The sequence below is a fragment of the Populus nigra genome, chromosome 9 (assembly GCF_951802175.1).
Source record: "Populus nigra chromosome 9, ddPopNigr1.1, whole genome shotgun sequence".
NCBI lineage: Eukaryota > Viridiplantae > Streptophyta > Magnoliopsida > Malpighiales > Salicaceae > Populus > Populus nigra.
The window spans coordinates 562,778-584,437 of NC_084860.1; the positions used below are offsets into that span (position 1 = coordinate 562,778).

Genomic DNA, 21,660 nt, shown 5'->3' on the forward strand with positions numbered 1-21,660 from the left:
CTTCAAAATTATTCTCATTAATACTAAGAAATAGAAAACCCACCATCTCTTTCTCCATTCCATTCAATAAAAACCTCTTCTTTTACGTGATCTCTGTAACCTTTCTTTGATCATCATCTTCATTGCTATAAATACCTCGAACCCAAAAAATTCTTGATCCTGGACACCCAAAGATTCGATCTTTTTAAAATTTTACACAAAATACTCAACCTTTGCTAGAAAAGAACTCTAAAAAATGATTCAGCTTTTGTTTACAGTGATATTTTCAGAGATGGCAATGATATTGTTATTTGTTTTCAAGACCCCATTAAGGAAGTTGTTGATAATGAGCTTGGATCGAGTCAAGAGAGGGCGGGGACCAGTCATGGTTAAGACAGTTGCAGGGACAGTGTTTGTGGTTTTAATGTCAAGTGTTTATAGTATGGTGAAGATCCAGAAACGTTGGATCGATGATGGTGGTGCTTTTAATCCTACAGACCAGGTTCTTCTGGCTAAACATCTGCTGGAGGCTACTCTTATGGGTAACAATTCTTGGTTTCTTGAGTTATTTTTGCTTTTATTTTTTTTTGTTTTGTTAAAGCTTTCAGCTTTGTGGGGTTAATGTAATGTGATTGGATTGTGTGCTGAAGATTTGATTTCGTTGATATGTTTGTGATTGGTTTGGTGGGGCTGATAATTTATCTGATTTGATGAGAAAAATTGCTATTTCATTTTGGATTGGAGATATCTTAGATCCATTGTTAGCGCTGAAGAATGATATAACGCTGAAGAATGATACCTAAATTAGAGATTTGTTTTTGAGTTTTGCTTGTGAAATTGAGGTTTCTTTCTTTCTTTCTTCAAATCATGAATGTTGAATGATGTGATGAATGAGGCATTTGATTTGACCATCTTTATTATTAGCTAGGTTTTTTAGAATTTAGAAAGATAGCATTGTATCCTCCATCATTATGGAAGATAAATCATCAAGCAATTAGTGCCGCGGAAGAAAAGAATATCTTGAGTTGCATAACTCCAATGTCTGAATTTTGATTGACCTTTAGCAAATGGAGTCCAAATATTATGTTTTTCCTTGTTAGATCAAGGGAGGACTTTGGATTTGGACCTCTTTGCTCATGATTTTAGGAGAGTGTCCATTAAGTGATTCTTTCTTTATTGTTGTGATCAAGCTCTTAAAGACAGCGTGTGACACTTATTTGATGGAGGAAAATCATTTTGAATGGCATCGATGCCTTTCCATTAAGTGATTCTTTCTTTACTGCTGTGATCAAGCTCTTAAAGACAGCATGTGACACTTATTTGATGAGGAAAATCATTTTGAATGGCATTGATGTCTTCACGTGTTCCTCTGCTTTTTAAGTTATAGATGGTTGAACTCTGCCTTGATGCTATAGTAATGCCATAAGGTGGAAAAAATGTGCTTTTCCTTTACAAGAAAAAAGAAGAAAAGAATGCCGTCACTAGGAAACTTTAAATAAAGAGCAATACATGGTGATTTTTTTCTCATTATAGCACTTCTATATAGTGAAGCAATGATATTGTCGTTAACTTCAGTGCCCGTGGGATTAGTCGAGGTGCAAGCAAGTTGGTCCGGACACCCATGTTAATAAAAAAAAAATGATATCGTACCTTTCTATGCATGTGTCATGCCCTGCAGACCTATGGTTCCCTTGAGATGTCAAACTTAGAACATCCTTAATCATATACCTGTAAAAGTACTTCCAAATATGGCATCTTTTAATACCAATGGAGTTCTCTTCCGCTGTACGAACTTTTTCCCCATTATACGTGCTCTGGTCTATGCATGTGTCATGCCTTGCATACCTATGGTTCCCTTGGGATGTCAAACTTAGAACATCCTGAATCATATATATGCAAAAGTACTTTCAAATATTGCATCTTCTTACACCAATGGAGTTCTCTTCAGCTGTACTAATTTGTTTCCCCATTATACATGCTCTGGTCTATTGTACACTGATTATGGTTATAAATGCAAATAACTATAAGCTGAAGGTGGGTTATATAACTTCCAATATCTATTCATTTCAAAATGCTGTCCCTCAGTTATAATAAAATTCAACATGCTGTTTTTCAACCATAAGTTTTTCATTTCAGAATGCTGTGCTTCAGATGCTTTGCAACACCTTGGTCATAATCCAATTTTGTAACTTCAAGTATCTGTTTTCATTTCTGAACATTTGCTGTTATCAAGCTTTTACACTTGGCGGTTGGCATCATCCCTCTTCTGATTCTTCTCTCTCGCCATTTACTGGCAGTAAATTGTGCGAAGGAAACCTTGTTACGCAAGATGTAATATTCAACATGCTATGAACTTCTGCACAGTCCCAGAATGACTATTACCTTAATTTAAAATGACTGTTATGCCATGCGATCTCTTTCTTGTATTTTTAGAATAGCTTTCCAGTGAACTTGTTCAAGAATCTTCTAGAATGTAGTGTTGGAAACCGTATTTCTGTGAATAATGTTTAAAGGGAGTGGTGCAAGTGCTTTCTCTTGAGAAATATATCTTTTCTGGGCAGCACTTTTAGAAGTGAGTCTTGTCTGTTTCTAAATCATTTATTTTATTGTATTTTATTTTTTGAGTTGATAGACTAGGCAATTTACTTTTGAGAATTCCTTGTTTCTAGAGACCTTTTTCGCACTTCAATTTGTATAAACTTGAGATAACTATGTGCAGGTTCCATCCTTTTTCTTGGACTAATGATAGACCGACTGCACCATTATATTAGAGAACTCCGTGTGAGGAGGAAGACCATGGAGGATGTGAAGAAACAAAATCGAAGTTTTGAGGATGGGAAGGTTGAGGAGACCAAAGCATTAGAAGCAGAGGCATCCACACTGCGAGAAAAACTTAAACAGCTGGAATCTGAATTGAAAATCAAGACAAAGGAGGTAAATACATCAGAAGCCAATGCAGTTGCTCTAAGTAAGCAATCTGAAGGGTTCCTTCTTGAGTATGATCGTTTGCTTGAAGAGAACCAGAACCTAAGGAGCCAGTTGCAATCTCTGGACTTGAGATTTTCACGTTCAACTAGCAAGAAGAATACTTGAGGAACTGAGCCCCGCTTGTCAAATAACCTTTTTATCTTCAGTCTTTTTTTTTCTCATACTATTACTGGGGATTTTCTTGATGGGTTTCATAGTTAGGGTTTAATTGCCATCCATGCATTGTTGTAAGCCTGTAAGTGTGGAGAAAAAGACAAATTGAAAAGCAGAGAAAAGGAGTGTAAAAATAGGTTCTCATTTTGTGTTAAGTTCAATTCAAATGTAGAGCTTGACGCTGAAAAAGAAGGGATGTATTTTGTCAGCAGAAATTCTGGTATGTTTTTTTCCCAACATGGATTTTTGTTAAAGAGAACAAATACTGCTGATATTCTCTTGTTTCTGAATATTTGTCCTGGTGAGTCGGGCTAACTTTTTTTAGGCCAGTGATGAATTGACAAAAGTGAGACTCAAACTTTGATCTGTAATTATGATTTGTGTTTACAATTGATTATGATTAATTTAACCTCAAGGTATTGTTTTTGAAATACTGGAAAAATTATCAGTTCTTAAAATTGAGCGCAGGATCATTTTCACGGAGATCCCTATCAGTGTTTATTACGGCGAGTACCATCAAGCCAAGGAAGATCGGAACTGATAGTGCAGATAAAACAAGCATCTTTTGCTGATGCTATAGGACCTTTAACCTCGTTTGCATATTCAGCAGAAACGGATGCCAGGAGTGTTAATGTGAATGAATAAGCCCACCACGCAACCTTCAATTTTCTCATTGATTTCTTGAAAAGAACTGGCCTACAAGCCTGTTACACAGCATAGAGAATGATAAATTAGATTTGAAGCAAACTTTTCATCACACAGAACAAATATGGTATTGTCACAGCCCTAGTTTTGAACGTAGCTTGCCAGAGGCATGAATTGGAACAAAGAGAGAAAGGACAGCATCTTTGAGGCAGTATCAAAAGCTCTAGAAATGGAGCAAGCTAAACTTGCCGTGCTTGGTGCAGCAAAGAACAAGAAGAATACAGGCCTCAACAGTGCAGGAAAGCTATTCCCACCTGAAAAACGCTGATAAAGTGTAACAAAGAGCACTAAGAAATGTAAGATGCCAAGGGGAAAAAATGCAAATAGCACTTTCTTTCCACCTCATCTGTGATGCTGTCCTTGCAACCACCAAGTTCCCTATTACTGATATCTGGCAAGTCGGATTTGCAAGCGTGGATAGAAACTTCTTCTCTGTTGTAAACCACTGTCCATAGATTTTCATATCAAGCATCACAACAGGAATAGCATAGGAGCAACAAAGAACAAAATAGGGAACAATCTTTGAAACTGATATCAGTGACGATTGAAGCAACAAAAGCCATGAAATCCATGGAGCATACAAGTAGTTAACTCCTATATAGTGAAAGAACTCTTCCGTCACCAAGTTAGAGTGAAAAAACATTTCAGATCACAGATAAGGGAGGGAAATTTGTATTAGATGTGCAAGCCACTATAGCAAAAGAAAATTTGTACGTGCTGCATAAAGTCTTACATTTGGCTTCCTTTGCACAAGTAGCACATAAATGTTATGTGTATTCTTTTGAGGGACTAATGGAAAATAAAAGAAATGAAGCTTCATAGCTGGGAAAAACAAGAGAATTAATGCATTGAAAAGAGCTAATTAGCTAGCTTTTCATGGCGGGCTGTGACAAATGTCAATGGTGTTCCAATTTGCTTATGGGAAAGAGATAGCTTAAAATTTACAATAATAATCACTAATCAATTTATAATAATTAATGGTATAATCAATTTTACTAATCAATTAAACTATTTCAATTCACTCGGACTTGGTTAAATAAGTTCTTAGTTGGAAATAACCTATGTCAATGTCCTTTTCATTACATCAACATTATTTAATTTTTTTTAATATTTTGTTATTGGTATAATAATTTAACAACTGTGATTTGTGAGGAAATATGTATTTTTAAACAACCATGTGCAAGCATTGCCATGTAGAAAACCGAAGTTTATTTCCTTCAAAAAATTTGAACAGCCACATAAAGCACCTTTTCTACCTTCACAGGGCATCAATAATATTTTATGCCTGCTACCATCGCCACAACTACCACTACTGCTAGTCTTCTTCCCACTAATATACGTGAGTTCATTAAGAAAAAAGACAAAGTCATATTCCATGCTAGCCCAAGTTATCTCTGCCCCACTATGGCCAATGTGGCCACTAGCATATGCTAAGTTATAATCCTCACTACAAGGAACAATTTCTTGTTCGTTGCTTCTTACTGTGATCCAAGTATCATCCCATGACCAATTGGGCACTTCTCCATTGCCTTCAGTCAATTGCTTGATTCTTTCAACTGGAGAGACCGAAGGGCTTTCTTGGGACAAATCCCAAGTTGTCTCTAACTCCTCTATCGAGTCCCATAAGACTTGATCCAGTACACATGTTGGAGTGTCCACATTTGTGCTGCTAATAATCTCCTTCAAAGCAGAATTTGGCTCCTCGGTAATGAAATCATGCTTAAGCAGTTCACTGGCTGACCACCTTTCTCCTGGGTCCCTCTTCAGGCACTTGCTCAAAAAGTCCTTGGCTTGCTTAGACATGAAGCTTGGAATCTCTGGCACGTTACCTGAAAACCCAATTTGGTAAAGGGCTGAAACTGGGTCTGAGACATTCACCCATGGAGCTTGTCCGGTAGCCATCTCAACAACGGTGCACCCGACAGACCAGATATCAGCAGGGAACCCTTGGTGCTCCCCACGCGCCACCTCAGGTGCCATGTAAAGCGGAGTGCCTGCAATTGGCGCTGTCGCTTTCAAATCAATATCCCCCGACACCTCATCAACCCTCTTAGCACAACCCAAATCAGCAATTTTTGCCCCATCACCGGTGAGCAAAATATTATGACCCTTAATGTCACAATGCACTATACCATTACAATGAAGGTACTCAAGGCCAAGCAAAATCGTCCGGGCATACAATCTGATCATAGCCTCGTCGAGACAGCCTCCGCCCTCCCGAATCGCATCGATAAGCGTGCCACCGGATATGTACTCCAAGAAAAGATTATAGAACAACTTACCATTCTCGTTAGTAATGTCACACCCCTTGTACACCACAATTTGTGGACACTTCAATGTTGAAAGAATACTTTGCTCTCTTTGGAGAGACTCCGATTTCAATAGCTCAGCTGACTTAACCGCAAAGACTTGACCGGACCGGTTGGCCTTGGCCATCGAGACGGTGGCCGAGGAGCCATGGCCAATGGTTTGGCCTCTAGTCCAGTCCATTTTGGAGAGAAAGGTGGGGGGTCTGACAAAATTTAAAGAATGTGTATTATGCTTGCTGAATTGTTTGCATTGGTAGTTATATTCTATATATATACACACACACAGCACATATGCAAACTGTAGTTTATGCGTCTGGTTTGGTACGTTTGGCTTTAATGCAAGAAACATTGCTTTCTTCATTAAACTTTATTTTAGCATATTTATTTTGTGGCCAATGGGCGGCCGCCGTTTCTCTCTCTCTCTAAACAAGACGCTTCCACGTGTCGAGAAGCGGGTGGGTTGCAAGCTTTGGCCGGCTTTTGAAGCCCAATTGCTTAATCCTGACGCTGAGCTTAGCTTAGCTTAGCTTAGCTACGCATTATGCTTTGTTCACGAGACACCACGTGAGAACGTGCATGATTTGTGGTGATTACATCTTTGTGAAAGAGTGTGGGATCATACAATGGATATGGCACAAACGCACGGGATATTCTATTCTTTAGAGAGGTTGATTGGTCGATAAGAGGTGGTTGGATAAGTGGATTAATTTAAGCTTAATCTCCATTGTTAATTATTGACTAATTTGAAATTGAAGTCTCTCTAATGGTAATAGACAATGAGAAGGTAAACCTCCAATAATGCCATGTTATTGATACATTGAACCTAGCTAGATAAATATTGATTATAAGTTGGAGAGAGTTCATAATTAATTTGCAGTAAAAGTCAATATAATTAGGGTTTTATTTTGTAATGACTCTCTCCACGTTCATGGATCCAATGCTAATTAATTTGGTCAAGGAATATTCTTCCAGCTAGCAATCATTTATGAGCAAAGATAGTGAGCATGGAAGGGAGCTATTATTGGATCAAAATGGTTGCTGTTGAAAATTAATGATTCTCGATGATAATGGTATTGATTTGAGTTTAATGGATGTTTCTCATATATATTAAAATGTGAAGTGTTTTTTTTTTTTTCAAAAAATGGTTTTGGTCACTATAATTTGAATAAGATCTGAGAAAACATTCACCATTATGGTTAGATTAAGAATTTTTTATATGTGATCCAAAAAACACATTAATTATTTCTGTATTCTCTCAAACCCTAATTTTTTCTTAGTTTATATGAACATATTAGAACAATTTATTAATTATTGATTAGCTGGTTATGGTATTTGCTCTTGACATGGTATTTTTTTTTTTTTGTAATTATAGGTGTTCGGATTAATTTACATGCACTTTGATTAATTTTCTGAGATCCTGAAGTTAACGACCAGATAAGTCTCTAGTGATTCTGAGAAAGTTATGGCACTCGAATTGATGATTTCTGAAAAAAAAAACTCAAGATCTGACTAGTTAAACTATATCCTTCAGAATTAAAATCTTTTTTATATAGAAATTTTTAATTGGCTAATGATATTTTTTTTTTACGAGGATATCTTTTTAGGAGGATGACTCCTTGCTTTGTGCACTCTTATGGTATCCATCATACGTTCCTTTCAAGGAACACAAACTGTTAAGTTGCTTTCTTCATGTGCCAACCACCAATCCCTTGGCTTCACTATATCTCTCCCTTTCAGCTCTTATACTTTGGCTTTCGGTAAAGGGTTTGGGACCCATGAGTTGTCTGTGCATGTGTCTAACGTACGTGTTCTTCTCAAAGTAAAGATCAAACTCTTCATTTTAGTTCTGATGATCAATGGATAATGGGTGTAAATTAAAGTTACATAAAGTGGAGTGAAAGATCCTTACACAGCAAGGATACATTCGAGCCTCTTGAAGAGACGTTGTAGCTGTTCAGGATGATGCCATTCATACTTGGAACTCACAAAGTTAGATTTTGATTGCTTTCCTTCACATGCAAGGAAAAACATTTCTTGTGAAGTTCACCAATCATGCATAAAGGTATAAACTCTCACTGGGATTTATTTCCTAGATTAATGGCGAGGGTGAGTTGACATCATTAATCTCGATTTGAATTACATTATGAAAAAAACTCGATAAGTTTAAATCTAATATTTTAACTAGTATTGATATGATATATCTTATCGATATGATTAATTTAATATATCTCTAATACTTGTTATTATCACAAGTATTTTTATTGGAAAAGAAATGGATGAGGCGTGTATTACAAGATTATAACAGAAAAAAACTAGAGGGGATTAAGAGGGGCTGGCTGGCAGAGTGATAGTTGTCGAGAGAGCAACCAACTGTAATAGCAAAGATCACAGGTGCAATTTCTATGTGCTGACAAGTTTTCAGGACAGCCGGCGGCTGTCTTAGTATCATTCCATGCTTTTTGGCGGAAAAAAAAGTGAGAAAAAGCTAGCAAAAGAATAAAATTCCGGCTAGGAGATGAAACAGAAAGCTAATTGTCTGAGCTGTTTAGATATATTCTGTGTATTATGACATAAATGGATCGCAGGCCTCAAGAATCACTAGAGAAGATAAGATGAGTTAACTCGAATTTATTACTTTGTTTTTAAATTTTACTTGAAAACAATGTTATTTTTTTAAAAAAAAAGATAGTTTTATATTTGTAAATAAGAAGAGTTGATATTCTGATTTACTTTTATAAATTAAATTAAATTAAATTCAGAAAACGTGTTATAAGGTACTGAAAACCATATATGGCGACATCCACCTACTATGTTGCTACCTGCCCTTCCAGGAGTGGGATGACATTTTTTATGCTTTCAGGTTTTTCATTACAAAAATCAAGAGTTACATCAATGCCTGTTGTCCGTTGTCGGGTTGTGCCATTGCCTTTTAGCCAGTAGCAACCATTGACCGAGGAATTGAATATCCATGTATTTGTCCAGATCTGGTAGAGCAATTACCTTTGATCATTAAACTTAACATGCATCATCAAAAAAAAAAAAAAAAGATTCTATCAATAATTGACCATAGCAAGGCAGTGCGGTTTCTTTGACAGAGTGATCTTAGTCTTCACTCTTGGACTATCCGATAACTACAGGAAGTGCTTTCGACTGTTAAGAAACATATTTTGCATGCCTGTCTTGTCTTTCTACCTCACTTTCAACCTCACCTGCCAATTTCTTTCGTGCTTAACTACCAAGAAAAGGACCATCAGAACTGGCAGTTGGGGAGGCAGCACGCGTGCGGACACTCAGTGCTTTGGTGACCAGACAATATGTGTACATGAAAAGTGGCATGATTTGGTTGATTGGGAGCAGTAAGCCAGGAAGAGCATTGAAGAACACGTGAGCTCATCCCTATTCTATATAGAAGTTCATGAGACGTGTTTGGTGAGCAAACAACACTCGAATACATGGAAATTCTTGTGACATGTTTAGCGAGCAAGACTCGAATCTTGATGGAGGAAGAGATCGGACATCCGACAAGAACCAGCTGATGGTTCTATACACACCAAACACATGCTGTCTCCACACCAAACCATAGTTACTAAACTAAATTCAGCCCGGTTATTTGATCTAAAAAACTCATAACTTGAGGCTTGACCCAAATTGATATTAACCCAGTCCATAATAACCCATTATCCCAAACCTTATTCCAAGTTGGTCTAGTCTAGACCTGGTCCGACGACCATTCACCGAACACAGGCAAAATGAACATAAACCACTATTCACCAAACACAGGCAAAATGAACATAAACCAAACCCTTTCTTAATACGAAATCAACATGTAATGCAGATGGTTATAATAGCTCTCAAGTGGATTGTTCCATTTTAAGTTCTTGCAATGCCATTATTTAGTGGAGCTATTATCGGTAATGGAGTGGCATTTCCCATAAACTAGACTCACTTTCCATGCCCCCACAAAGCTATATTCATGCTTTAACATCTCTGGTGAAACTAGGAAAAAAAATATAGAAACAATTGTCCTCGAGATGAAAAAAACTAGAAAGATTATGACAAGAGAGAAGACTGGAAGCAAGAGTCTGATACCAACCTAAACCTAACAGATTAAAACTTTCCAAATCAATGTACCTGTAAATCTAAGATATTATAACCATGCCAGAAAAGCATTAGTCATTTCCATGAGCCTGCTGGAAATATATCGATTTAAATTTAACCTCACTGTCCAAGGCCATTTATTCCTTGCCCTCTACGCTTAAGATAGATTATGAAATAACTTGGACAAGAGCTCAGATAACTGCATGGATTAAGGGGGGGAAGGGCACACGGAACTTAAACCCACATTCACTTCATGTCACTCTCTACTGCATCAATCTCTGCTACTAAAACTTGATAGAAGGAGGCAAGCAAGCGAATATCTACAAGAAAAACTACTTATTTAAAGCTGGGGCCAGCACTTTCATATTCGCCAGTGACTCCCTACATTACATATTAGTTGATAAAGGGGAGGAATTTGAGACAAGGACCCCAAAGACAATAACTTTAAGCTGCCTCGGCAAATCCAACTCTAAGCTTTCCAGAATCAAAGACAGTATGGTAGCGTCCCATGAAAACATCTCCCAGTATCCTGGATTGTGAAAGATCATTAAGTGAGATTAAAAGGAACATTATGACCATCTATGAGCATGGATAAGGTGATAAAGCAAGCAAAACTAGTTCTAGAATCCTTAAGAAGGTTTGATTAGAAATAATATACCAAAGAGGTCCACGAGGAGGAGGTATATCCAACGCAGTAAAGCCACTGATGCACTGGGCGGCTGAACCTTGGCCAACCTTGAGAATGTACTGATCATGAAGCAGGAAAGAGGCATCAGTTCTACGAATTAATATACACGTTTGATATATTTAGCACATTTAAGGGGCATTGATTCATGTAATAGTAAGTTGTGTTGCATATTCAATAGGAGCACTTCATGCTCCTATGGAGGAAAGTTGGGCTGTATCCAAATTCTTCCTGAGGCCTTTGTTGGACAATACGCCATTACTACTAGATATAAACTTTTAGACTATAGATATCTATCCAAATATAATTACATTAATATAGTCCTGTTAAAATGTCCATAAAGACTATCATCCTAGCACAAGTGGCAGTTCTTAGAAGAATGTTTGCAACAATGAATCAAAACATCACAATGTTGCAGTCAGTGATACCTCATTATTAAGATGAATAGATGGTTGCATTTCACCAACTTGTGTATTTTAAAATCAGTTAAAAATGCATAATTTCAAGGAAATAGGAAAAAAAAGGGAAATATCCCTCGATAGCATGAACGGTAAGACTGGATTCAGCTGCCATACCTCCTCTGGGGCAAGCTCAAACTCTTTGCCTCCAATGGTGAAGGCAATTCTAGGCATTGAAAGAACACTTCCACAGTCAACAGCTGATTGTCCTGTCAGGTTTGGAACACGTTCACAGAGCTGTGAAATTATCAAAGGCATCAGCAAGAGAAGCATATCCACAAGGCCCAAACAATTATTAGGGAACAATGCATGTATCACACCTGATTGATGAAGTTCAATAATTTTTTGCAGTGGTTAATAGATAAAGTACAAATTCATTTAATTCACCTGATTGGCATAGTCCAATACACGATCTTGTGTCTGGTTCTGCTGAAGCTGGCTTCGCATCCAGAAAACTGCCATTTCACAAGCAGAGCACGTAGCATCACCAAGAACACCAGATGACTTGTCATTGCTCTCGTCCACCACACTCTGAATGCCCATGCTAAGCAAAATCACAAACCTCTAAGTTAACTGCCTATTCACAACACACAGTAAACCTTTCTAGTAACAAAAGCAGCAACATGCATGGAGGCAAGAATTCGCTTCCATGAAATTGGGTTTACGTTCATGAATTTTCTTCTACTTATTAAAAAAAGTAGCAGAAGGGGGTATTATCCAGGAGAAAAAGTTATGCCTCCCAGTAAAATTGTGAAAGCATAAGCATAAGAAGAGAACATCTTTAGAGCCCAACCTTATGCCATGGATTCCATCAAATGTGCAGAGTCCAATTTGAGAGCAGATCTTCTTTGGCTGTACCTGTAAATACATACGAAGGAACACAAACAAATCCATAAAAAGATGCTGACTACACCCATTTTCTCACGTAAGATTTTTTTCAGCCAGGGTTTCAGAAATCAAACATCTGAAATACAAGGCCGGCCAGTATCACCTCGGACAGAAGCAAATCCATAATGACTTCCCCATACTGTGAAACTACAGCCTTGCATTGCTGGCTAACCACTCCAGAGGCTCCAATGGCATGATTTATCATGGTAATTATAGCCTGAAAAAAATAACAGAGACCACCGAAATATTTTATGCACAAGAAAATTGACAGCAGAATCATGGACCTCCATCATAAAAGATTCTCACTTTTCCTATAAATGCTTTGAATCAAAATTTATTATTTTCAAAGTCCATGCCCCAACTTTAGAGTCTTCAAAGCCTATTAGACTGCTAGGTCAAATGACAAAAGTGAACATTGTCAAGATATTCCAGGTACATTGAAAAAATTACAAAAAAAATCACATTAAAAGCCACCATATGAAAGTACAATTCAAAGTCAGAATCCATATCAGAAGTTATATCCAGAGCAGGGGCAAGAAAACACTAGAGAATGAACTCATCTTTAAATCTTCAAACCCACAGGATAAAAAGCATTAATAGCTTTACATTTTCATCCATTCTGTTCTAGGCAATCAACATAACTTCAACCCAATGGCAAAAAATAGGATAGCTAAACAGTTAGCTATCAAATTGTACTGAATAAGATATCAACAAGTACACATCCAACAAGCTGAAGTATTGTTCATACCGTTGGACCTGCCAACAAGGAAGTTCCAGAATCCGCAATTGCAGCACAACCACCAGCACAATACCCTGAATAGCAGTATCCTTAGGTAATCAGACCATATAATGAGAGGTAGTATAAATCATATGCAAGAGAGCACATATATATAACGACAAAAGGATAATTGTCACTGTAGATATATACAATATATCTTATTAACAGAGCTTTGCCCTACTGGTATATGTGAGTTTCTATATAAAAAGTGCAGGTACTGAGAGAGAACATACCAGTTGATTTATCACCAACAATGACATCACCCATGTCGAACTATGAACAGGAATTATGATACAACAAAATGAGAAAAATAATTGAAAAATACAGATGACATATATTTAGAACTCCAAGAAAAGAAAAGGTTACAGCCAACAACCTGCCAGTAGCCTTTCTGTGTCACAGGAACATATGTGTGCTTGCCCTTGTAATGATTTGGGTCCATCCCACCAAATACAATTTCTCCCCCTTCTTCATCATCCGCATTGCGGTTAAGCCAAAAAGAAAATACCGGTTCCTTGATGAGACCCTGTTTAATCATGTTGTCCCTGTTCAAAATGCAATATGTCAACTCAAACACAAACCATAAAAAAGGTTTAGATGATCAGTGAGAACTAAGAGATAAGACAAGTACCAGACTGGAACAGCACCTCCTACTGCAATTTCTTTGAACCCAAGTCCCAAAATACCATCAAACTTGCCCACCAAAAATGTGATACTAGGCTCCTTAGTTGCCTCGATAAATTCCTTAAAATTCAAAAACAGGAGTGAGAACAGACTCATCACACCATGTAATAACATGCAAATAAGTTGCAAGGCACAACATTACCTGATCTTTCACAACCAGGTTACCAACTTCGACAGCATCAATACTGAAGAAACCAGAAATGGATCCACTGCCATACTGAATTTCAGCACTTTTTCCTGCAAAATTCATCATAATAGACTCAGTTTCAAACAAAAAAAAAGAGTAATCACCCCAAATGATAGTTTCCCAGCCAAACAGCTCATGCAACTGCAGAATGACAAGCGATTTAGACTAAAAAATTGTAGCTAGTGCTGCATTGTATGGTTACGGATTACAATGATGGCATCCCTAGTTCCTAGGATTATAATGATAGCATCGCATCCTTAGTCCCTAGCTAATGTTAGCATGTATACACATAGCAGCTCATCATGACAACCACATACCTAAGAAAGTAATTAACATGCAGCATTTCCATATTTCCTACGGACCTAAACATTCTTGATAAAACTTCAATGCACCACATACAAATTAACAGGACAAAATTTCTTCTTATAGAACAAACAGCAAAAAAAAAAAAAAAAATTAATAAATTCTTTGTTATCAAGGAACCAAACCATTCTTCTTGTAGGAACTCGACTTTCCAGAGTTGTACTTGGAATGGAAGTAACATGCAACCTGCATAGCAAAGTGAAACCATTAATCTATTTGATACGCATGTATAACGAACATAAAAAAAATACACATGCATAAACTCACCGACAAATAGCACTTAGATGATGGCACCCACAAATTGGAGCTACCAGTGTCAAAAATCACTGTGAATTTCTGAGGAGGAGTCCCAACACCAATCTCACCATAGTACTGAGCATCAAAATAGTTCTTTAAAGCAACTATATCAGTATCCTCAGATTCTCCAAGATTACCAAGGAGATTATACTTCCTAATAGAAGCTCTCAAAGCCTCTTGGGAATCAAGCCGTGCAGCAATCCGGTTGTTCTTATCAAATTTCACCTTTTTTAATCCAATTCTAAGCAAACCATCATTTGACTCGGATAATACCAAAGCAAATAACAAAAATGAAAGAAGCACAAACCCCCCAGTTGATTTCAAGTTCACTCCCATTTTTACACCTGTAAATTCACATTAACAAAATTTTAAAAAAACAAGAAGTCCAATTCAGAAAACACAATAACCAATATGATCAATCACATTATTCCAAAGTGATTAACATGCCAAATCAAGAAAAAGGCTAATATCAAGTTCAATAATCATAAATCAAAAGTCTAACATAAAGTCATGAAATTTCACTCAGAAACAAGCAGTTCTCCACTGCATGATCTTGGCTCAAGTAAAGCTCAATTCTTTATTCAATGTTTACACTTCTAGAAAACTAATAAAGTAAAAGATCAAAACTTCCAAACCCTTTATGTCTATTCAAGCCTCAACTACACCAAAGCAGAAAATAATCAGCACCTAGCTCTTCATTCCAAAACAAAGACAGAAACTTTTCTGAAACCCACTTCAGTACACAAAAGGAGAAGCAAACTGACTCAAACTAACTCTAATTTAACAGCATAATCCAAATTCCAGCCAGCTTTAATCAAACTTACAAAAAAAAGTTAATCAAAACAAAGAAACAAGTTAAAAATTAACAACCACCACGCAAAAATAAACTAACTTTTTACAAAAAATAATCACAAAAACACATTAATAAAAATAGGTTATCAAGAAAAATTTAAAGATGCTCACAGATTTTGAAAAGCCAAAAAGAAAAAGGAGAAATAGTGTGTGTCACTGAGACCGAACAGGAGCAGAGAGGAGAATATATAGAAACAAGGAGAGAACTGACCTGTCAACTTCTTAGACTCACAAGGGCCCAGCTAAGCTACTTGGTATCTTTCGAAGTGTAAGGTTTAATCTTGGCTGTTGAATGTGTAGAATCTATAGGTTTTAACCATTGATTTTGGATTGTTCTGACTGCTGAACCCTTTTTGGTCTTTGTAATTTGGTTTTATTACATTCTAATCCTTTTATTATGAGCAAGTCTCACTTAAGTCCTTAAACTTTCTATCCCAGAACAATGAGAGGAACTGTTGAGTATGCTTGCTGCAGTACTCCTTATGTTATTTTTGTTTTCTTGTTTTAAGCTTATGATTGGTCCACTAATAAAGATTATAATATAGTATAATAAGGCTAATTATATAGTATAACTATATAGTATAATTAATTCAAGTTTGTTATATTTTTATAAGCTAGTAATGTCTTATTAATTGATTAGTTATAAGCTAATTATATAAGTTTGACTCAATAACCACTCCAATACAAGATTTCCAAATTAAGTTACTAAATTTAGTTTAAAAATCTTGAATATAATTATCATTAAGATTAGTTCTTATATTTTCTATATGAAGCTGAAAATAGTCGTGTGTTTGAATATATATTATTATCTATTTTTTAAAAAAAAATGATAGATTCTCTTATGCCATATAAGGAAAAAAAAAGTTTTAAAATAAGATTTTATAGTATTATTGCAATATTACCTTCCATTTTCTATTTGGTTTTGCAATAAGGGTATTATAAAATCAACTTTCATGTGCTAAGACTAAAAACTTGTTTATCATTGTGGTAGCGGTTGTTTTTTAAAGTAATTTTTATTTGAAAATGCATTAAAATAATATTTTTTAAAAAAATTATTTTTGACATCAGTATATCAAAATAGTCTAAAAATATCTAAAATAAATTAATTTGAAGCAAAACAAATCAAGTTTTTGCAAAAACTTTTTCAAACTGCAAAAACAAATAAGATCTAAATCTTTTCTAAGTTGAACTTTAATTAAATATTTTATAAATCTTTCATAGCTGAACCAATGCATTAATAAGAAATATTTTTTTTCTTGCATCAGTATATGGTGATTCAAACCCTAAATGATATTACTAAGTAATACCAATATTTATGACTATTATCGGCATATTTGACAGGTTTTTACATGATTAAACAAGGTTGAAAAAAAATTTAAAAGACTTTAATATGGATGGACTATGATGAAGGGATGCCCATAATTCTAAAATCAAAGTCCAAGGACGTTTCTGTATATATCTGGGAAAATGGGGGTCAATTTGTGAGAGTTCGTTAGCTTCAAGGACCAAAATCGCCCTTAAACCATCTAGGAATCCACGTTCCAAACGCACGATATTCTCGTCTTTGCCCTCATTCAAGGGCATAAAACAAGCTAAAATAAAGCATATAACAAGGGATCCATACTTTACTAGATGGTTTTTCACAATCCATATTAGCCGTTGATCGTGAGATGAACGGTGATTAAGGGCATGATGGGATGCTGTCCGACGTGGTGGTTCACGGGATAAAAGAGCGTGGGTACCGTGACGAAGGGTTATGCTGGGTGGCGTTACAAGAGAGAAGCTGACATCTCAGCTAAGCATGCAATTTGGTTGCCTTTACACGCGACACTTTGCTTCCATTTACAAGTCTCTGGCTTGAATCAAGTGACGACAATGGTATGTGGTTTTTCTTTTTATATTTCTTTGAGTTTGATATCATGAATTAACCTTGAATTTCAATATATCTTCTATGCTAAAAATAAATAAATAAAACACATTGGAATAAGCTATAAAATATTTGATGTTATTTCGTATGTATATGATATCTAGTATAATTATCAAACTTTACTTGAAATAATTTTGTTTCTAAATCGAGTTGGAAGTTAGTTTGATCACAACTTGTTAAATCAACTCGGGAGTTAATTGATTTATTTTAATCAATTCCAAGCATTTTTAAAATTTCTATCCATAATAATATTTTTTTAAAAAAATAATATTATATTTTTAAAAAAAATTAAAACGATATTATTTCAAAATAAAAATCCATTTTGATTCATGATCAACCATAAAGTTGATGAGTTAATTCATAATATGATACTAAGACTTGATCAGATAACTATGATATCCATAACCAAACTTTGTTATGCTTTAAAAATTGGGCACGAACAAGAAAAAGTTGATAGATCCAAACCTGAATTTTAACAAACCAATATTGAAATCTTTTTATTAAGCTAGCTTACCATTCTATCAAGATTTCGAGCTAACGTTAATTTCTCCTTAAAATAAATCCATTTAAACACCGGTACTAGAACCTTTCTTACCGTAACTTAGCTTGAAAATGTTATGGTAGTTATTTTTTAAAATATTTTTTATTTAGAAAAATATTAAATAATATTTTTTTTATTTTTAAAAAATTATTTTTAAAATCAAAATATAAAAATAATAAAAATAATCAAAAAATATTAATGTAAAGCACAAAAATAATTATTGTTATTTTCCATTCTTACTGTACGTGTGTGCATACTACATGAATAGGAGACATTTCAATAATTTAACATAAATAAATAAAGAAAAAGGGCCCACTCCTTCGTCAATTAATGCATGAGTACTGAGCATAAGCCATTATGAAGCCAATTAAATTGTTGCCTGCAAGCAAGTCCATTAATTTCAACTCACATGTTCAAGCAATGATCATGCGAGATGGATGGCTAGCTTCAGTGAGTGAAGACTACCTACTTGTTGAGTGCAAGAATTGTTTTGTCTCTCAAGATGGCGAAGGAAGGGAAAATATGTTGTTTTCATGAGCGAACCATTAACAAAAACATCGAGTTCGTCATCCAAAACCGCCAAAAAAAAAAGAAAAAAAAAAGAGCTTTAAATATGTAGTGTGCTTGGTCAGGACAAGCATTCCTTGTTCTTCTTTTTTTTTTTACTCTTTTGGATCGGTAAGAACTAAAACGTGGTGGAAACTGGGAAAATCACATGTAAAATCCAACCATCTTGTGAGCTTCTTGTTTCGAGTTTTACTTAGGCTATTTGTTTCTTACCATGATGGTGTATCTATATTTTAATGAATCCTACTGCTAGAAGATGATCTTCTCAATCCAACCAGGCATACGAGCTCTCAAGTTCTAGGTGAGGAAGTTGATATTTCAGTGTCGGGGTGTGTGTAAGAACTCACAATCTGTAAAGCAAGCCTCTTGACACGTTAGGAGACCTTTGGATGGATAAGAAAGCCTATGTCGTTTTTTAAAGCATTTTTTATTTAAAAATATATTGAAATAATATTTTTAATTTTTAAAAAATTTGATATCAATATATTAAAATAAAACAAAAATATAAAAAAAATAATTTTAATCTTTCTTAAAAACAATCTTACCCAAACTCCATTTAAAACTTTGTATGTGTGTGCTATAAAGGGGGATACACGTCATCCGACCAGATATTGATTGGGATTAATGATTAAACCATTATAGGTATTTAATACGACAACGTAGATCATATGAGTGAGAGCTCTGTTAAGATACACGTGTACCTCAAATACATCAACAGAGATGCTTTAAATTTTAAACCCAAAGGCCCAACCCAATAAGTTGGCCTTTTTTGGGCCGTGGTTATTTAGTGAAGTAATTGGGCCGTCCAATTGGGAATCAAACCAATGCCTTAAGCTTTATATCAATTAGTCCTTCAAATCCAATTGGTATGGGCTGTCAATGCGTGCATTATGGCATCGATGGATCTTTTGAGAAGGCCTGCATATTGCCCCATAAGGAAAAAAAAAAGAAAAAAAAGCAGTAAAATGTTTCAACGACAGCATGCATCAACGAGCCTTCTCCTCTACCACCGTTGATATTTGCTTGAAAATTAAGTTCAACTCTAGCATGCATCTTTGGTCTCTTTGCTAGATGAAGCATTAAGAATTACAATGAAGTTCATATATGCATCTTGATCCGTCTGAGATATTATCTTAGTTTATACTTCCATAATTAATATGTCATGCAGAAAACTAAAGTTTGGAGCACGTAGGGTGAGGATCCCGACACTATTAAGTGAGGAATTAAGTGAGGATTTGATCTAAACATATTATATAAATAATTTAACAAATGTTTTTATAAATAATCAAAACTTATTTAGATTTAAAAAAATATCTGGTCGCGTCAAATAATATTAACATTTAAAAACTGCAATAGCAAGAAATCCAATTATTGGATCAGTTTTAAAATTTTTCGTCTAATCCTATGAGCATCTTTCTAATATGCAACCACAACATCATCATTGATTGGATCTTTGAATCTTTTAGAATTAAGTCTTAGGGCTAGGCTTTTATTTAGGCTAATTTTGTGTTTTTTATTTATGTTTAATTTCCTTTTTACTTTTATATTTCTAGTTATTTTCTAGTAAGTGTAGAGTTTTTTTCCAACATATTTAAAGGTTTTATAAACCTTTTAAAAAAATATTTTAAAAAATAAATTGTGAATTCTTCACTCATATTTGCAATCCCCGTTTGTTGTGCTATAGTCTTTAGTTTTTGTATGCATCAATATGTCATTTTTTCTTCTAGAAAAACAATATTCAATACAACAACTAGATTTAGGTGGATCCAAACTATCTAGGGGCATCCTAATAATATTGTTGTTCATTATTGTAGTATACGTTATCGTTATCATAATATGATTGATTTGATTCACGAATCTTCATAAATAAATGTTATTGATTTGATTTATATAAACTAGTTACACGTGGCAATTCCTTTCTATCTACCACATTAATTAGATGAATGATCTTTCTTTTTGAGATGCATGAACAAGTTTTTTTTTTTTTAAGATCTCTATTAAGGACATCGTGCTTAAATCTTTCATGAAAAAAAAAATCCATTTTCAAATCTAATACTTGATGTGGGGGCATGAGGCCCATGATCTTAATTATAGCAAACTGTGTAGTCCAACTTGCATTTATGATGAAAATAGTAAGGGCACAAATTAACTATTAATAGTTGAAAATATTATTTTAAAATAAAAAGTATTTTAAAACGCAACAAAAATCATTATATATATATATATATATATATATATATATATATATATATATAAAGAAATTCCAAAAAGTTATTTCTGTGCAAATCACAAATCACTCATGCAAGTCATAGGCTCATAGCTAGGTTCCCATGAACGGTTGGTAAAGTTAAGAAGAGAGAATGGTCCTTCCATGTACGGTGGATTGATTGATGAGGTACGGTTGCGACCCGCCATGCTCGACCTTCAATTATCCACATGAACATGACATGATGTCAATGAAAAAATAAAAATAAAAAAAAGAAAGGGGGGCTAATTTGCACGGAAAGTCAACAAAGGTTTCCTAGATTGTCCAATGAAATTAGCCCCTACCTTCACCACTCTCCACGAAACTTACCAAATCCCCATTTCTTTCTTTATTGGTCCAAATTTGACCTTAGAAGATAGCTTTCACGATCCAATTTTGATTCATTCATTTATCACCCCACATGGTGTTGTAGTTGCCTAGAAGTCTCCTCAAAGTCCACTCTTGCAGGCAAGCTAGGGTTCCTTCCACCTTACACTCTAACATTTGACGTGTCAAACAGTTGTACACAGACGACTAGCCGTAGTTCTTGACTGTTTAAATCACCAAAATGTTTTGTATTCTACAAAACTTATTCGTCGGTTTCTTGACTTGTAATTTATTTCTTTAATTAGCTCACTTGCAAACGTTAATTATTGAATGTTAACAAGTCATTGGGATATGAAAACTAGAAAGAAAGTAAATGAGCTAGGTTTGAGGTTGAGAGATAAGAAAAATATATATAAATTTTAAATAACTTATCTCTTTTATAAAAAATATGCTATTTTTATTTTAATTTATTGTTCTTGTGACCATAACCAAATACCACGATTGATAAACCATTAAGGAGTTGGAAAATATATGTTGATCGTGTTTGTTTTATATATATGTTGATCATTTTTAAAACCGAACAATTTGAAACAAAATATTAAAGCATGAAATAATAATAACAAAAGGAA

General features: G+C 35.0%; 4 protein-coding genes across 6 annotated transcripts; 1 reads left to right on the forward strand and 3 right to left on the reverse strand.

Annotated features, from left to right (window-relative positions):
• Positions 1 to 3,410, forward strand: LOC133702729 (uncharacterized). The gene is made up of 2 exons (XM_062127063.1): positions 1 to 521; positions 2,699 to 3,410. Exons 1-2 carry the CDS (start codon positions 236 to 238, stop codon positions 3,070 to 3,072), a joined length of 660 nt encoding a protein of 219 aa, XP_061983047.1. The 5' UTR covers positions 1 to 235; the 3' UTR covers positions 3,073 to 3,410.
• Positions 3,411 to 3,611: 201 nt separating this feature from the next.
• LOC133703576 (S-type anion channel SLAH1-like) lies at positions 3,612 to 4,473 on the reverse strand. The gene is given in 3 exon segments (XM_062128175.1): positions 3,612 to 3,824; positions 3,928 to 4,143; positions 4,145 to 4,473. Coding segments are annotated over 3 exon segments (753 nt in total). The 5' UTR covers positions 4,469 to 4,473.
• Positions 4,474 to 4,955: 482 nt separating this feature from the next.
• Positions 4,956 to 6,403, reverse strand: LOC133703092 (mitogen-activated protein kinase kinase kinase 18-like). Its single transcript, XM_062127508.1, has one exon. The coding sequence runs from the start codon at positions 6,313 to 6,315 to the stop codon at positions 4,957 to 4,959; it is 1,359 nt and encodes a 452-aa protein (XP_061983492.1). The 5' UTR covers positions 6,316 to 6,403; the 3' UTR covers position 4,956.
• Positions 6,404 to 10,423: 4,020 nt separating this feature from the next.
• Positions 10,424 to 15,653, reverse strand: LOC133703747 (aspartic proteinase-like). 3 transcript variants are annotated; one of them, XM_062128382.1, is made up of 14 exons: positions 15,636 to 15,653; positions 14,543 to 14,916; positions 14,401 to 14,461; positions 13,868 to 13,962; positions 13,673 to 13,785; positions 13,418 to 13,586; positions 13,275 to 13,314; positions 13,012 to 13,076; positions 12,367 to 12,480; positions 12,169 to 12,233; positions 11,763 to 11,919; positions 11,493 to 11,612; positions 10,891 to 10,979; positions 10,424 to 10,761 (listed from the first exon to the last, which is right to left on the reverse strand). In XM_062128382.1, exons 2-14 carry the CDS (start codon positions 14,906 to 14,908, stop codon positions 10,677 to 10,679), a joined length of 1,539 nt encoding a protein of 512 aa, XP_061984366.1. In that variant the 5' UTR covers positions 14,909 to 14,916; positions 15,636 to 15,653; the 3' UTR covers positions 10,424 to 10,676. The 3 variants fall into 3 exon arrangements, with proteins under 3 accessions (XP_061984366.1, XP_061984365.1, XP_061984364.1); XM_062128381.1 differs by lacking the exon at positions 15,636 to 15,653 and adding an exon at positions 15,536 to 15,625; XM_062128380.1 differs by lacking the exon at positions 15,636 to 15,653 and adding an exon at positions 15,075 to 15,099.
• Between the last annotated feature and the right edge of the window lie 6,007 nt (positions 15,654 to 21,660).

Coding starts and splice junctions, on each gene's coding strand:
- LOC133703747 (XM_062128380.1), bottom strand. Junction 13,786..13,867: donor ACCTGGTTGTGAAAGATCAG/GTAATGTTGTGC, acceptor TTGAATTTTAAG/GAATTTATCGAGGCAACTAA. Junction 12,481..13,011: donor CCTTGTTGGCAGGTCCAACG/GTATGAACAATA, acceptor TATTTTTTTCAG/GCTATAATTACCATGATAAA.
- LOC133702729 (XM_062127063.1), top strand. CDS start 236: ATGATTCAGCTTTTGTTTACAGTGATATTTTCAGAGATGGCAATGATA. Junction 522..2,698: donor GCTGGAGGCTACTCTTATGG/GTAACAATTCTT, acceptor AACTATGTGCAG/GTTCCATCCTTTTTCTTGGA.
- LOC133703092 (XM_062127508.1), bottom strand. CDS start 6,315: ATGGACTGGACTAGAGGCCAAACCATTGGCCATGGCTCCTCGGCCACC.